Below are 17872 nucleotides of genomic sequence, written 5' to 3'. Positions count from 1 at the left end.
ATGATAACGTTTCCTGTCACCCCTACCTTGAATTGTTTAACAACCAGTGATAAGTATTTAGTCATTTTGTTATAGGTCACAGAAAGATGATTTTCAAAATTAGCCAATCATTGACTAGAGAACAACTAATAATACTTTCGTCCGCTGTAATTGTTATTTTCAAGTAGAATTTATCTCAGAGAGGGAGAATGAATGTGTATTTTTATTTTCAGCTTGGAGAATAAATAGGTATTATCCAAAAATCTTCCATTGATGTCCAGTGTATTTCTTTCTCTCCTTCCTGACTCCCTCTCTGTATCTGTCTCCATCGCCTCTCACACAGACCAGCATACTCCTCTGGTATTTTATTAACTGATGTAATATTCCCATATATCTCACTTATTGTGCACAATTTTCTTAACATTCAGTTAACTATGGTCCTTCTGGGCAAAATCTTTTGAGCTCACTAAAATATTTTGAAAGAACTTCTTTGCTTTCTGATCCAAGAAAATCTACCAAATTCAATTTCTATCTGTTGACACAGGTCTGAATTCTGCTTCTTTTGGTGAGGAGTAGCTCTTGGAGACAGTGGTCTAGATTCCAGATTCTTACTCACACTGAACTGTTAACTGTTCCTAACCCTTCATGCTAGACAGAGTTTGTTCATTATTTTTAAATTACGCAAATGTTTCTTGATAAGAAGCAGACCGTCTTGAGTCTTGAGTACTCAAGGGTTCGGTAAATGGCACTTTATGAGACATTTTCCAAGGGCTGTCACATGGCATTGTTTGCTCCCACCAGTAACAGCAAGTCATTTTCCCTGATATAATAAGTCTTTGTTCTTGAGGCGTTCTTACACAAGAACTTTCTTCCGGCACTTTGTATGCAACAATCACTGCACTCATTACCAGTTGAAACATTTGATCTTTTTTATTCTTTTTATGTAAATATTACTTTTTATTTAGTCTTTAAAATTTTTATGTATTTGTATAAAATATTTTTATCATATCAATTCGTGCCTTGCTTTTCTGGTATTCATAACCCCATAATACAGGAATAAATCATACCTTGAATCCAGTTAATGCTGTCCACATGCACACAGGTGTGGGGTCGTCCACTGAGGCATGGGCAAACTACCAGTGGTCATATTCCAGAAAGAAACTGACTCTCCTTCCTTCAGGAACCCTCAGCTGCTAATAGCTCCTCCGCCAAGGGTGGGGCGGCCTCTGAGTAGAATTTTTACTGGCTTGATTATATGCAGGTCTTAGGCAGATAACCACTGGTCCTGTGAATTGATGTATGTTGCAGCCATGTCATGTCTGTGTAAGTCTGCACAGCTTTCCTCCACATCTATCACTCTTATATTCTGTCTGGCCACTGTCTCACTGTGTTCCCTGAACCTTGGATGAGGGTTAAACAGTTAATATAGATTATTTAGCCAGAACTAAACACTTATGATTATGTGTACTTGACGCCTTGACCAGATGTGAAACTTTGTATTCACTGCTGTTCACAGCAAAAAGTGACTCCTCTAACCAATAAACAAACATTTAGAAGGCAGTTTAACAACATGACCAATTAATAATGACAGAAATTGTCCTCTGGAGAGCCTATAATCTCTCTGGTCATAGCTTTACACTGTCATTTAAATACTTTCTATGGAACAGGGCTCATATCTAATTTTAAAAAAATTGCTTGGTAACCCTCATAACCACTATACTACTCTTGCATCAATGGGTACATCTTGCCGGCCAGGTCGGTATTGTAACATACAGGATTCATTGGTGGGTGAGACTATTGTTGTCTTTTCTCCTATAACAGCCTTCATAGTACCTTTCTGCACTATCTAACCTAGCCAGCAGGGAGAGTTTCCTGGTCAGTCAAGCTTATTTTCTCTAGAGACATTTGCTCTTACATTTTGCTTCCAGTAAGTTTTAAAAGATCTTCTGATATGCTATTTTTTTTTAATGAGCATACATGTAGAATAGTGTGTCTTCTCATACTGACACAGATAGTTAGGGTTCACATTGTCTAAAGTATAAGTCAGGAAAAAATGACTCAGTTTTATAAAATAGTGATTAATTTTTACTGGTGATCTACCCTAGGCTTGCTGTTGTGGGAAATACAGCATACTTAGTCACAGGCTCTGCTACTAGAAAGCTTATCTAAGAAGAGAACAGATTAGGTAGGATAAAAACTAATTTTGAAATTTAGGACAGACCTAGCATATAGGACACTTCTTTCTATAGTAAGCAATAACTTAGCAGGTCAGGATTGTCAGGTTTAAATGATGTGTGTGAGTTATAGATCCCATAGTGGGTACTGAGGGAAATCAGAAAATTCCCAAACATCCTCTTGTCTTCCTAACTTGAAGGAGTTGATGTGTCAGAGAATGACATTTCCCACTGTTGGGGGCAAACTGCTGGGATGAATTGAAAGTATTCTCCCCAGTGGAGTACTTTGTAAATGTGCTCATGGTTCTCAAAAATAAGCCATCAGTGCATCACAGGTGGTTCTAATAAACTCCATGAAATGAAAGGAAAAATAGAACTAATTATGCCCAAAATTTAGAGTGGAAACTTTTTATAGATGGTCTCAGCTCGGAAACTAAACTCAGGAAAGAGAGATCTTGTCTGGGGATCATCCTCCTTTGTATAAGCCTGAGTTTGAGATTCATTGCATTCATCATATGCTTACACTGAAAAAGCACGCTAGGACTTAGATACCATTGGGGACGGGGAAGAATAGGTAAAATGTAAAAGGATGAGAAACACATCCCCAGAAGCTAAGCTGTTTGAAATGAAGCGGTAGGCCTGACCAGTAGCGACTTCTACAGTGTGACATGGCGCGCAATAAGAGAAGTGCTAATCTGAGATCAGGGGCAGCCATGTGGGAGTGCAAAGGCTGGGCGCTGGACTAGTGCTGGAAGACGCGCTAGTGGTGCTAAGTGGATGAGGAACATGCCATGTGTTAGAACTTCATCCCCTGGGGATACAAGGACTGAGACGGGACATAAAACTGGTGGCCTGAAGGCCCACAGGTACCTTAGCCAGTGAGTGTAGATTTTAATTGTTCTGCGTACTGTGTTTATCTAGTCCTGTTCTTTTTCTAGGCCATCAGGTCTCAACCTGTGGGTCACAACCCCTTTGGGGGTCGCATATTAGATATCCTGGATATCAGATATTTACGTTATGATTCATAACAGTAACAGAATTATAATTATAAAGTAATAACAAAATAATTTTATGATTGGGGTCACTACAACACAAGGAACTGTATTGAAGGGTTGCAGCATTAGGAAGGTTGAACGTCACTGCATTAGGCCAATGGCCTTTATTTTACAGCCTCTGTTTTGTTTTGTTTTGTTTTGTTTTGTTTTGTTTTGTTTTGTTTTGTTTTTGAGACAGGGTTTCTCTGTGCAGCACTGGCTGTCTTAGAACTTGCTCTGTAGACCAGGAGGGCCTTGAGCTCAAGAGATTCAACTGCCTCTGCCTCCAAAATGCTGGGATTAAAGGCATATGCTACCACTGCCAGGCTATTTTATAGTATCTTTAATACTCTTATTTATAATTAGATAAGTATAATTGCTGTTTTTCCTTCACATTTAAGAAAATAGGCCCCTCTTTATATCTTTAATAACCCTCCTATATTATATCTAATATTGTGAATTCTAGTAGGCTGATTTTCAAATCTTTAATAACCCTCCTATATTATATCTAATATCGTGAATTCTAGTAGGCTGATTTTCAAATTCCTTTCATAAAAGAGATTGCTAACATAAATTGGTTTTCCTTATAGTCTAAAGAGAATTATGTCTATCTGAATATATTGGTATTTGTGCTGTTGTGAGCTAACAAGGGAATACTAAAATAATACTAAATAGTGGTTATCATTTAGCATAAATGAAAATAAATTAGTGCATCACCCTGAACATTTTTTGCTATTTCCCCTAGTGTGTTTTTAAACTTAAATGTTATAAAGTAGCCTACCTCCTAATGTGTAGTAAAGAGAATCTTATTTTTGTGTCTGAATTTCCTACAAATAATATAGATATATGAAAAAGAGTACATTGTCCTTTATCACTCAGCAAAATGATATCATTAGTAGTTTGTAAATTTTAGTAACTTTTAATGTTGTGGGTGTTTTTATATTTACTTATCATTTATGTATATGTGTGCATCTGTGTATGGGAAGGTGTATGTAAGTGGAGAGGCCTGTGGCTGCCAGAGGTGTTGGGTTTCCCTGGTTCTGAGCCATCTGACAGGAATCCTGGCAGCCAAACTCAGATCCTTTGCAAGGGCAGTATGTCCTCTTAACCACTGAGCTATCTCTTCGAAGTTTTGTTTAAGAATTATTTAGTTTTTGTTTTCAGACATTTTTTTTCATTTATTGAAGATGTAGTCTTTTGCCACAAATTAATTTATGTTGTACTCTTTAAATTTTTAAGGTAAATTTTATATTATAAAAGCACTTAAAATAAATAAAAACAGCAAACACCAAAACAAACCAGACCCCAAATTTATACAATTTAATGAAATTCTATATAGTTAGAATTGGCATTCACAATAGAAGTTGTGAAGCTTCACATTAAATTTGTAGTTTCTGTATCAAATATGTTTTATGCACTTAATCCACCATCAAAACCAAAATGCCTTTGGCACAATTAGAGCTAGAAAACAGGAAGCTGTAGATCCCCTTTCAAATTTTGTGTTCTTTTGTGGATGTCACACTATCATATCCTCCAAGAACATTGTGCTAGAAGACCTTCTCAAGAGCTGAGACATTTAGAATCATATTTCTCTCTAGGCCTAATACTAAAACCACAAATCTAGTACTATATTTAATTGAAATGAAAGTGATCAGTCTGTTTAAAACCATGGTAGAATCTTGTTTTAACTCTGCTTCTCTATGTTCTATAGCTACAGCGCCTTTGCTTTATCTCCATGCACTTAACATAAAGTTGTCCATTGCATCATTCAATATGGGAATTGTCTTATTTGGGCTGTTACCCATTTTCCTGACATTTTATCACACAATAACTAGAACTCAGTCCTGTATTCATTGAGATGCTGAATTTGACATTTGAAAGACTTCTTATTTGGAAATGGAGCAGATCTGGTGTGCAGTCTTCCTCTATTTCTACAGTAGATACCGTGTTTCTCTAGTGGGCTTTTCTAGAAGCCATAATTCAACTTGATGATCTCAGTGATCTCGTTAGTGATCTCCTCTACTGTCTTTGCAACTCATCTGTTGCTTTCAGATAAATATATATATATATTCCCCTTCTGTCTCTTTCCCTAATCCAAGATGGGTGCTCTCTGCTGACAGGGGTCACCACTACTTAGGCATTAGCCATCTCCAAAGTAATGTTGACGGTCAATGGCAATTTCTTTTTTTATTATTTATATATTAATCACAGTTTATTCACTTTGTGTCCCAGCTCTAGCCCCTTCCCTCATTCCCTCCCAATCCCACCCTCTGTCTCTCATCTCCTCCCATACCCCTCTCCAAGTCCACTGATAGGGGAGGTCCTTCTCCCCTTCCATCTGACCCTAGCCTATCAGGTCTCATCAGGACTGGCTGAACTGTCTTCCTGGTAAGGCTGCTCTCCCTTCAGGGGGAGGTGATCAAAGAGCCAACCACTGAGTTCATGTCAGAAACAGTCCCTGTTCCCATTACTAGGGAACCCACTTGGACACTGAGCTGCCATGGGCTACATCTGTACAAAGTTATTTGCATGCATGGTCATTGGTTGGACTATCAATCTCAGAAAAGACCCCTGGGCCCATATTTCTTGGTTCTGTTGCTCTCCTTGTGGAACTCCTGTCCCCTCCAGGTCTTTCTATGTCTCCCTCCTTTTATAACGTTCCCCGAACTCTGCCCCAAGTTTGGCTATAAGTCTCAGCATCTGCTTTGATACTCTGCTGGGTAGAGACTTTCAGAGGCCCTCTGTGGTAGGCCTGTCCTGTTGCCTGTTTTCTCCCTCTTCTGATGTCTGTCCCGTTTGTTTTCAATGGCAATTTCTTAACTTCTTCACTAACTTGTTTCTCTATCAGATTATGCATGATACCTCCATCCCCCAGTTAAACTAAAAGCACAGGACTCATTCTTAAACCTTCAACTTGGACTCATTCCTCACTAACCCCGCCTCCAGTACTACCAAGTCTTATTGGCTCTTCCTTTAGACAGTGCCAGCATCTACCTACAGTTTTGTGTCACGCCTCTGCTGCTTACTAGGCAACTCTTACTGTTGCTAGCCATTCTTTTTTACCTTCACCTGCTCCCCAGCTTCCACTCTAGCCACCCAGTCTGCTCTTTATTCCCGGGTAACCAGGATCATTGTGTTGTTTGTTTTTGTTGGTTCTGGAAATCGAACCCAGATCCTCTAACATGCTAGACAGTTGCTCTGTCACTGGGTCACTCCCACTCCAGAGCCATCTATTTAAAACATAAATTAGGATGTGTTAATTTCTTGCTTTTAACTATCCATCACACTTAAAACCAAACTGCCTACCTTGGCTTTCAAATGTATATATGATCTGCTCCTGCCCTGCCCTCTTGTCACTCCTAGTCATTGCTTCCTCCAGCCCACCATGCTGGCATATCTTCTCTGATTCATGGAGGTTGTTTTTGTCTTGAAACTTTTACCTTTTCCTTCAGTCTAAATAAAAAATACCCACTAATACTCTTTCATGTGCACACATGTAAATAGTCACTCTGCATTTCTCAGTTACTGCCTTCAGTTTTCACAGCACTTCATAATATAGGAAATGACCTTTATACTGTTTCTATTCTGCCTCTTCCTCCAACAAACACACCCTTACTAAAACACTAAGTGACCTTTGCCTGTCTGCTCTTGTGTCCCCAACATCTGGAATGGTGCCCAGCACATAGCAGTGGGTTGAATGAATGGTCTTTGAATGAACTGTGACAAATAGTGTCTGTGTTTCTTTTATCAGAACTGAACTGGTTCTTTTGATGCCATTGATAGATTTTGTTAATGGGATAACTGTTCTGTTTTCTCTCTTGTTTGTACTTTAGCTATGAAGCCCCACAGATTGCCTTACGCTGTGGGATTATGCTAAGAGAATGTATTCGACATGAACCACTTGCCAAAATCATCCTTTTTTCTAATCAGTTCAGAGATTTCTTCAAGTATGTGGAGCTGTCCACATTTGATATTGCTTCAGATGCGTTTGCTACTTTTAAGGTAATTTTTTTTTTCTAAATCAGAAAGGTTATATAGTTCATGTGGACTGAACTCTAAAGAGGCACTTCTACTCCTTAAGCCTGAATATAGCCAGCCATGGATGAGGTGAGGTGAGCCTTTACATTGCAGAGAAGTATTCAAAGAACTTAGCACAAGCTCAGTGGAATGGTTTCTGATGAGTCCATGGAGGAGACAGAAGGAACATATTACCATGTGCTAGCACTGCTGAACATTAACAGCAGCTTAAGGTGATAATTCCCCCTTTGGGCGTATGTGCAGAGTAGCTATGGAACGGTATGTGGAAACCAGCAACAGAGGCTGCCTCCAGAAAGGAACTGGGTGAGGAAAGGAGGCAGATAGAGGCATCTGGAATAGGAAGACATCACATCACTCTATCAGTGTAGCTTTCACACTTCCATGGGGTAACATAAAGCAAGTATAGTATCATTTTGATATTATTGGCCATCTGTGTATATTTACATTTTGTATTTTAACAGTATAATCATCTCTGTTTATTATCTTTTGCCTCCTTTGTTGTTACATGGGAAATATATTTCACCTAAATAAATTTTTTAATTTAAAATTGTTTTAATCATGATATAATGCACATTTCCTTCTTGCCACATAAGTCCTAGAGCACCCTTCTCCAGATACCTTTCATCTTGCAATAATAAAACTCTGTTTACTTAGCCTTCCCTTTTCTCCCTTCAATCCCCAACAGCAATTCTACTCTCTGTTTTTACCATCAGAAGGATGTTCAGAGAGCATGTCAGAAAACAGTATAGCTAATTTGCAAATGAAGCTACTGGAACTTACATATTTAGTGAGTCATTCACCTTCAATATTGTTGCTTTAGAAAACCATATACTTACAGAATTAAATAACAGTATCATCGCCATAAGTGGAAACTGGCTTGTAATTCTCTTTCTTAGGAATCAGGGGAGTGGTGACCTCATAAAAAGAATTAGGCAGTGTCTCTTCTGTTTCTGTTTTATGGAATAATTTGAGGAGTATTGGCATTTTACCCTGAGGTGATATCTATTCTTGATGTTAAGGTGTGTTTCTTAGATATAGCAGAGGGGTAGATTCTGTTTTTTTCATCAATTATATTAGTTTGTACCTTGTAATTAGGGAATTGACAATTGATATTGAGAGTTAACATGAGCAGTGTTTGTTGATTCCTGTTATTTTGTTGTTATGGTGTGGATTTTTGATTTGCTGATCTGGAAGTATTTGTTTCTTGGGTTTTCTTGGATATTTTTAGCCTCTTCAGATTGACATTTTCCTTCAATCGCCTTCTCTAGGGCTGGATTTGTACATAGATTCTACATTAAATTTTGTTTTTATTAAAGAATGTCTTCCTTTCTGTATTGTAATTAAAAGTTATACTGAGTATAATAGTCTGGGTTGGCATCTGTGGTCTCTTTAGAGTTTGTAGAAATTTTATCCAGGCCCTTCTGGCTTTTAGAGTCTCAATTGAAAAGTTGTTCTAGGGCTGGAAATGGCTCAGTGAGTAAGAGCACTTCCAGAGAAGTGGTTGCTGGTTCAATTCCCAGCAACCACAGGATGGCTCAAAACCATCTACCCTCTACTGCCGTCTTCTGGCCGACAGGCACACATGCAGCTAGAGCACTCATATACGTAAAATAAATAAAATCTTAAAAAAAAGAAAGAAAAGTTATTCTAATAGATCTGCCTTTATATGTTATTAGATCTTTACCCCTAGCAGCTCTTTTTTTTTTTTCATTTTGGAATGGCTTTAATAGAATCTAATTAAAAAATTAAAAAAATGACTAATATACATGAGAAATCAGTGATTACATCTCATAACTTTCTTTTCTTTTCTTTTTTTTTTTTTTTACAAATTTTAACAAATGATTTAACTGGAAACCAAATAAATAATGTAATCTATCATCTAGGTCACATAGTAAAATCAGAGCTAGAGTTTGATCCCAGATATTCTGGCTTCAGGCCCTATCTGTTTCAAAACCTCCTTCTCTGATAAGTGTAGTTTACTTTTCTATTGCCATGTCAAAACACCATGGACAAGGAAACCTATAACAGAAGAAATTTCATTTTATTATTACAGTTTCAGAGGGTGAGTTCATGGATACCATGGTAGGTATCATAGTGATGGGAAACATAGTGGTGCTGAAACATCAGCTGAGCTCTCATTATAACAGAGAGAACTAAGTGGGAATGATGTGGGCCTTGGAAACCTCAAAGTCCATCCACTATGACAAACCTCTTCCAACAGAACCACATATGTTAACATTTCCCAAAAAATTCTACCTGCTGAGGACCCTATAATTCTGTGGAGCATGTTCAATAGGGCAGTTTCTCGGAAAATTGGAAATCAATCTACTTCAAGGCCCAGCTAGGTCATGCCTGGGCATATACCCAAAGGACGTTCCATCCTACCACAAGGGCACTTACTTAATATAGTCATAGTGATTTAATAGGCAGGAACTGCACACAGTGTAGATGTTCCTCAAATGAAAAAAGGGATGAAGAAAATGTGGTAAGTTTACGCAATGGATATTTCTCAGTTGTTAAAGAAATGGCATCATTAAATTTGCAGGCAGGTGGATGAAACTAGAAAAAAAAAAACATCCTGAGTGAGCTAATCCATACCCAGAAAGACAAACATGGTATCACTCACTTTTAAGTGGATATTAGCAATAAAGAAAAGGATAATCATGCTATAATCCACACTCCCAGAGACCCTTTTTAACAAGGAGGGTTCAAGGGAAAATGCAAGGAGCTCCTTGAGAAGGGAACTAGATTTCACCAGTGGACTAGTGTTTCTCTGTCAACAATCAATAAATGGGGCCTCATAAAACTGAAAAGCTTCTGTATAGCAAAGGACACTGTCATCAAAACAAAACGGCAGCCTACAGACTGGGAAAGGATCTTCACCAACCCTATATCTGACAGAGGGCTAATGTCCATAATATATGAAGGTCTCAAGAAGTTAAAAAGCAACAAATCAAGTAATCCAATTAAAAATTGGGGTACAGAGCTAAACAGAGAATTCTCAATAGAGGAATATCGAATGGCAGAGAAACCCTTAGCAGCTTTTAATATTCTTTGTATGTTTGGTGTTTTTATTATGTCCTGGTGTGAATTTTTTTTTTCTGGTCCAGTCGAGTAGGTGTTTTGTATGCTTCTTTTACCTTGATAGATATCTTCTTTTTCCGTCTGGGAAAATTTTAGTGGAAATAGTTTTTGTGCCTTTGATTTGGGTTTCTTCTCCTTCCTCTATTCCTATTATTAGATTTGGTCCTTTTATAATGTTACATATTTCATAGATGTTTTGTGCCTGGATTTTTTTTTTTTTATACTTAATGTTTTCTTTAACCGAGGTACCTATTTCTTGTACCTTGTACGCAATGCCTGAGATTCTTCCATGTCTTGTATTTTGTTGGTGAGGCTTGTCTCTGAGATTTTTGTTAGGATTCCTAAATTTTTTATTTCCAGTTTTCCCTCAGTTTAGGTTTTCTTTATTCATTCTGTTTCTATTTGCAAGTCTTAAATTGTTTTTGTCATTTCTTTCCACTGTTTCTTTGTGTTTTCTTGATTTAACAGCTTTATTCTTTTCCTCTTGAAGGACCACTACCATATTCATAAAGGCTGTTTTGAGGTCCTTATCTTGAACTTGAGCTGTATTGCATTTCTCAGGGTCTGCTGTAATAAGGTTGCTGGGCTCTAGTGGAGGTTTATTATCCAGCTGATACTCTGTTTTTACACTGGCGTCTAGGCATCTGGGTTTGGTATGATTGCAATTCTTGGTGCTGATGTCTGGTCTTATCTTTGTTGGGTGGCTCTTTTCTTGGTTTCTGTTGCCCTCTCTAGTTCTAAGGAGAATGGTCCCAGGATTGCCTGGTAGGGAGTGCTTCTGAGAACCTGGACGGAGGTTCTGTATAGAATGTGTTCCTTAGTGTTGGAAGCTCACACTCAGGGATGGAAATGGGATACAGGAAACCCACGGGAAGGAGGAAAGCAGGGTGTCTTATCAGGATCTGCTTAGTTCCCTGGGAATAGAAGCAGAGAGTCAGCAGAGGTCTCTGCAGGTGGTCTTTTACAGAGTTGAGGATGAAACTGTAGCCACAAGTCTTTATTTTCCTTTTAAGTAGCAGGTCTCAGAGAGTTTATTTGTCTGGGTTTTATTTGCACTGGGTTTGGTGGGGGGAGTTAGCCTTGTTTCCCTTGTTTTGCTCTAGGATGATTGTTGTCCAGTTTAATCCCTCATGTCTTCATTGCTAGCTGCATTCCCAGTGGTACTGTCTCCAGTTTCCATAGAACCATCTGTAGTACAGTCTTCTTCTACAGGTTCCCTGTAGCCATCCACTCCTTGCTGTCTCCCTCTAGGAATCTATTTGATTGAAGGCCCACTCTGCCATCTCTTAGTTTTGTGTTCTTGAGCTTTTGAGTTTCATTTTCCTCCTCTGGGAAGTGATATACACAAATCTCATTTTAGCTCACAGTTTTAGAACACAGCCTGTGGTGTGACAGAGCCTCCTGGCAGGAAGGGTGTGATGGATCAATGTTGCACACTTTAATGTAGACCAAGAAGCAAACAGAGTTGGGAAGGCTGAGCTCCAGTATTCCCTTCAAGGCCCTTGCTTCTTCCAACTGAGCTTCTTGTATAGACACCCTATGGTCCGAGCCTCAACGGTCACTGCAACCTAGGTGCTCAAGACCAGCCTGCACCGGAGCAGCATAGTAAGACTTCATTTCCAGAAATAAGAAAGGCTGCCTCTCCCTCTCAGTAGCTCAGGCAGCAGCACTGCACTGGGCCCTTTGGAGGTATTTAGTCCAAGGTCTGTGGGTGATCCTCAGCACCATGGAGAAAATGACCAAAGCATAGCAAACCACTGGACCATTTCACGATATTTTAAGAGTATTATCTATATAGAATACATGTATTTACACCTTTAAAAAAGAGTTAACTCAAAAGAATTGTGCAAAATGCTTTAAATACTTATATTTGCTTGTTATTAAAGTAGAAAATATAAATAGGGGCTAGAGAGATGTCTCAAATGACATCTCCCAGGGAAACTGAGTTTAATTTCAAGCATACTGTCCTCCACCTTGCAGCAGCCTGTAACTCTAGCTGCAGGGAATCCATTGTCCTCTTCTGGTCACACAGCAACTGTATACATATCCTCCCCCTCCCCACCCTCTGCCCCACCTACACGTTTGTGCATACATACACATATACACATATGCAAATAAAAATAAATCTAAAAAAATAGTTCAGAGTAGAAGTAGGTGGATTTTGCCATTTCCATTGCCTGTCTCTTCTTTATGTGTTAGGGAAATTTTAATTAACTATGAATTAGACTTTATTCTGCAAAGGTTAAAAAGTCTTGTTTTTAATTGAATTTTTCACATACCTAAGTTGGGTATTTAGCCTGTAAGTATATAAAAGGGATTAGATGCGGCTTTTTTTTTTTTTTTCAAACATTGAAGTAAAATAGGGATATGATTTCGGTGTGAGTTGAAGATAACCAAAAATTCCTTCGTGCTTTTTTTTTTTTTTTTTTTTTTTTTTTGGCAGTTTTCAGCAAGTTTGTATCTAGTAAGGTAAGATTGATCCTCAACTCTGAGAGGATCCATTCTGTAAGGTAGGAGCTGGCGGTGTGTATCTCATGGGCCATTCGCCTGTGAGTAAGCAGGCAGTGCTGTGCTTCAGATGCCAGCTGCCTCCATATTTGGGGGGGGGTGCAAATATGGCTCAGTAGGTACATCAGGTGCTACACAAACCTGGGCTGAGCTCAGGCCTCAGAACCCATTAGGGGTGGGAGGAGAGAAGCAGCTCTGCAGAGTTGTCTCTGCTCTCCATTTGAGTGCCGTGGCACATTGCCTCTTCCCAAACCACACACAATAATCATAACGAGGTTAAAAATAAGTGAATAGTCCAGGTGCTACAGGGCTGGAAATAGTCCAGCATTTTAAGAGCATCAAAAACTAGGTGTGCCACACAGCTACCTGTTAATGCCAGTGCTATAGAGGGCAGAGACAAGATCACTGGTGCTTGTTGGCCACCAGGTTCAGTGAGAACCTGTCTCAAAGCAATAAAGTAGAGACAGAGCAGGACCCAACATCATGCTCTGGCTCCCACCCCTACACAGATAGATGCACTTGAGCACATGCTTGTACATATACCATACACCACACACACACACACACACACACACACACACACACACACACACTGGTTAGAAAAATAATGAAAAATCAGAATGCTTGAAAAATCTCACTCATTAGTTTTTGGGGTCAGGTTTTATGGCGTTCAGAATTCTTTTTGAAAAATGGAGAGAACTAAGCATAGTGCCTGTGACCCCTATCCTCAGGCTGAGGCAGAAGGATTGCTTGAGCGCAGGAGTTGGAGGCCAGCCTCTGTAGTGTGTGGGGTGGAGATCAGTTACTGACCTTTGTTAAAGATCATCAGACTTTCTTTGAATGTTTATTATAAACAATATAGAAATATTCTGTAAAGTTACCTCGTAGGTGTTGTGTTAAACACTTAAATTATTTTTACTACTTAAAACCCTAGACTTGACACTCAGTGTTTCACCATTATTTTAACCTGAATCAAACTTGGGCTTCACATCTTAAAGTGGGGATGGAAATAATTTTGTGGTGTAAATGAAAATGTTCTTTTCCAACTTTGTCAACCTATAGAGGCAAAGTTTTTCCTTTGTTTTGATGAATTTTAAAGCTCACTAGTTGTAGTAATTTTTCTTCACTGCTTATTCTCTTTTAGGATTTGTTAACCAGACATAAAGTGTTGGTAGCAGAGTTCTTAGAACAAAATTATGACACTGTAAGTAAATGTTTTTAAGACATCTTTCTTGTTACTCATGGGCTCCTTTTATTCTGTGTTAGATGGAAACCACATATAAGTGGGGAGTGTAGAAGGCTTGTGGACTGGGCTGCAGTCTCAGAGGCTTATAGTTCCAAGACTGCCAACTAAGGACCTGTGTCCTTCAAAGCCAAAACTTGCAGTTCTAGATGCCCAGGTATAGAGGCTTCCTGCTCTGCATTTAGGTTGCCCGTTGCCTAGCACTGGAAGGATATGTTTTGATGTAGATATTTATTCATCTTTTTAGGGTGGGTGTTCCATTTGGTTGCTGTTACCCACTCTGAATCCTAGCCACATGTGGTGGCTATAGTAGAAAGTGTTCGGTGTTGGTGGGAGACACAAAGGAATGGAGAAGAGCTAGGAGGAAAGGCTGAAAGGAACAATGGAAAAGAACTAGGGGATCCTGAGTCCACTGTACTTATATTTTAAATTCACAATTAACATAATTTGTCCAGTGAATATATTGATTATAAAATGCCATGTGTTGATCATCTTTTTGTTGCTGTGACAAGATATCTAAGAGAAATAACTTGGAAGAAGAAAAGCTTTATTACGGAATATGTTTTCAGTCCATAGTCACTTGGCTCTGTTTCTGAACCTATTGTGTGGCAGTGCATCATGTTGGAAAGTATGTGGTAAGGGAAAGATATCCTATACGGCAGCCAGGAGTCGGAGGAAGAGTCCAGAGACTCTTGGTTCAAATAGATGCCATATCTAAATATATACTGTACAGCAACAAAGAAGACAGCCATCAACATGTGAACATGCGTACATGTACACCACACACACACATATCTACAGAGAGAGAGAGAGAGATCATGACCCTTGGTGACCTATCTGTCCTCTCCTAACAATTCATTCAACTATGACTTTATCAACTATTGATGAAGTTAGTCCTCTTATCCATTACTTCTCAATAGCATTTGCAAGCTGGGGGCCAGGTTTTCAACATACAAGCTTTTAGGGAGAGCCTTCATGTCTGAGCTGTAACCTTTTCCCTGTGTTCAAGAGTAGAATAAAGGTCTTATGAAGAAGAATAGTGTTGTGACATTAGTCTGAGCTGCATAATTGTACTTCTCAATTCTAAATTGCAAGTTTTGGTGGGAGTGCACAAAAGCCTGTCACGTAGCACTCTGAGGCTGTCTCTTCTGACTCTGAGTGTTTTTGCTTCTAGCTGTTTGCTCCTCCACCTGAGCAACATGCCCACAAATGGTGGGAAGTAGGTACCAAGCTTCCCCAGCTGCTATGACCTGTGCTCCCAAAGGGCCCAGCCCATGACCAATAACTACATTGAGAGGCAGGAAGATCCATGCCCAGGGTCATGGTCATGGCTGCTTATGAGAATGCATGAATGTCCCACAGGCCAGTAGGGGTGACATGTTCATTGCCTGGCAGTGGTCACCCAAGCCTCACCTGCTGACATTATGGATTCATTATAACTGTAATTCATTCTTTCCCCAAATTGTGGGCAGCTACCAAAGTACAGAAATAGATTTCTTTAGAACAGGTTATCTTGAAGATAAATGTTTTATCAGAATGAATTATTGGAGTATTTAAAATTATTTCATCTTTCAACTCAATTTCTAATTTGTAAAAGTAATGAGCAGCTGTATCCTGTGTCCCTTCACCTCCCCATCCTGATCCTCTCAGTGTCCAGGACAGTAGGGAGCTGCCGAGACCTCCCTGTGAGTGGTGGTGGGGCAGGATCTGAGGAGACCTTCTGAAGGTGTGAGCACACTCCTGCTACAGAGGATACAATGCCATTCTTACAGACTTTCTTTCTTTTCTTAGATTTTTGAAGACTATGAGAAACTGCTGCAATCTGAGAACTACGTGACAAAGAGACAATCTTTAAAGGTAATACCAGATTTCTTTAAGCCCTTTAAGCTGACATCTTGTTAACACACAGTATCCACTCTGCACAAGTAAATACAGAAAACTCAGAGTGTCCTTTAATTTGAGAAGTAAGTTTAGGGTGGGCTTTATTCTCTGATTGAGCTTTGCAGTGAAATAACAAAAACAGTAATGCATGCTGACTTCAGGTGTGACATATTTCACTACCACACCCAAGCTGACTAAGCAGAACTTCGGGGTTCTCTCTCCTGGGGATCTCCTTAGAGATGAAGAGAAGCTGGGCAGGTGACAGATGGGAGTGACTGTCAGGCAGGCTCAGGGGAGCCCGTAGGAATCACATCAGTGAACCTTACTATAGAAGCAAAAGGCAGAATGAGCCAATCTAGTGCCTCTCATGCATCTCTGTGCAGGACACTCGTGGAAGTGACAGTTCCAAAATACAGCACACACAACACCAATTGTCAATTCCCTCGATGCTTTAAGTTTGGGAGTATTTTTGAATGGGAGCAACAACTGTTAGGTATGATACAGTGTTTATAGAGTTGAAATGCCATGGGGCATCTATGTTAAGGGATGCATTGGGGCATCTATGTTAAGGGATGCATTTCGCTCCTAAGATTATAACAGACTTTCCTAAAGTGCATTTTGCCAACCACATTTCATTGCCAGGTTCCATTCCCCAAGCACTGTTGTGAACCATAGGTTAGCCAGAGCTTTGCTATTTAACTTCAAATGCTCAAATTACATGTATAACAAAGAAACAGAAAAAATGGTTATTCTCAAGAATAGTGTTTTAAACCTCAGCTAAGCTAGGGTACAGCTCAGTACAGTAGTAGGACACCTGACTGGCATGCACAAGGGTTGAGTTTGATGCTCAGTATCACACAGTAAGAGGTAAGGGGGACTTAAGTGTTTATATGAAGAAACTGTCTAATTATATATATAAAACCTTGCTAAAAAATAAAATAAAAGCTGGCAGAACTTCACTGGAACAGAATCTGGAAAGAAGTTAAAATAAGGTATAGTTGGCTGGGAAAGAAGGCAAAGCAAGACTGAGGAGCTGGCTCTGAGGGTAATCCAGAGCCTGTATAACAGCAGGATGCATGAACTGGAGAGATGGTTCAGAGATTGAAAGTACTGGCTGCTCTTCTTAGAGGACCCATGTTCAAGTCCAAGCACACACATGGCAGCTCACAACCCTCTGTAACTCCTATTCCAGGGGATCTGATGGCCTCTTGGCCCCAAGGGCACCAGGAAGACCCATACATATAAAACTAAAACTAAAAAAGCAGAATGCGAGCTGAGTGCAGTGGTGCATGCTTGTAATCCCAGCACTCAGGGAGGCAGATCTCTGAGTTAAGGTCAGCCTGGTCTACAAAGGGAGTCCATGACAGCCAAGGCTACACAGAAACTCTGTCTCAAAAAAAAAAAAAACAAAACAGAATGCAATGGGATATGTGTCTATAATTCTAGCATGTCTCTAAAGAGAGGTAGGAGGGTAGGAACCAGAGCTAGGGGACTCATAGGAAGCTTGTGGGCCAGCTGGGACTTAATGTGACAACGCCAGAATAAGCGTAGTGTAGTGTTTTAAATATCAACTAGGTTAGAGGACAGCTTAGTAGTAGGACACCTGTGAACATTTAAGTTCCCCTGAAGGTTTTAAGTTCAGTAAATGATAAACTCTTTAAAAGTATTGACTGGAAAACAACTGTTTATTGTTGTTTATTGTGATATGGAGGTTAGAGAGCTGAAATGCTTTGGGACTTCTATTCATAGCTGCGAACAAGAGAGACCCTGTCTCAAAATGGAAGGCTAGGACCAAGACCCAAGATTGTCTTCTGAACTCTACACTGGTTTCATGATACACATATCATGCATGCATGTACGTGCCTGTGTGCACGCGCTCTCGAGCACACACACACACACACACACACACACACACACACACACACACACAC

General features: G+C 39.6%; 1 protein-coding gene across 5 annotated transcripts in view; it reads left to right on the top strand.

The window, feature by feature from the left end:
* The window catches only part of Cab39l (calcium binding protein 39 like), a 129380-nt gene that overhangs the window by 94559 nt on the left and 16949 nt on the right, over positions 1-17872 (top strand). For all 5 annotated transcript variants that reach the window (XM_055617174.1, XM_055617179.1, XM_055617173.1 and 2 more), the window contains 3 exons: positions 7021-7189; positions 13962-14021; positions 15852-15917. In XM_055617174.1, coding sequence (XP_055473149.1) covers positions 7021-7189; positions 13962-14021; positions 15852-15917 — 295 coding nt within the window. The remainder of the gene's footprint in view (positions 1-7020; positions 7190-13961; positions 14022-15851; positions 15918-17872) is intronic.

Source organism: Psammomys obesus, unplaced genomic scaffold, assembly GCF_907164565.1.
Source record: "Psammomys obesus unplaced genomic scaffold, mPsaObe1.curated_primary_1811, whole genome shotgun sequence".
NCBI classification, from domain to species: domain Eukaryota; kingdom Metazoa; phylum Chordata; class Mammalia; order Rodentia; family Muridae; genus Psammomys; species Psammomys obesus.
This window is presented reverse-complemented; position numbering and strand designations above follow the sequence as displayed.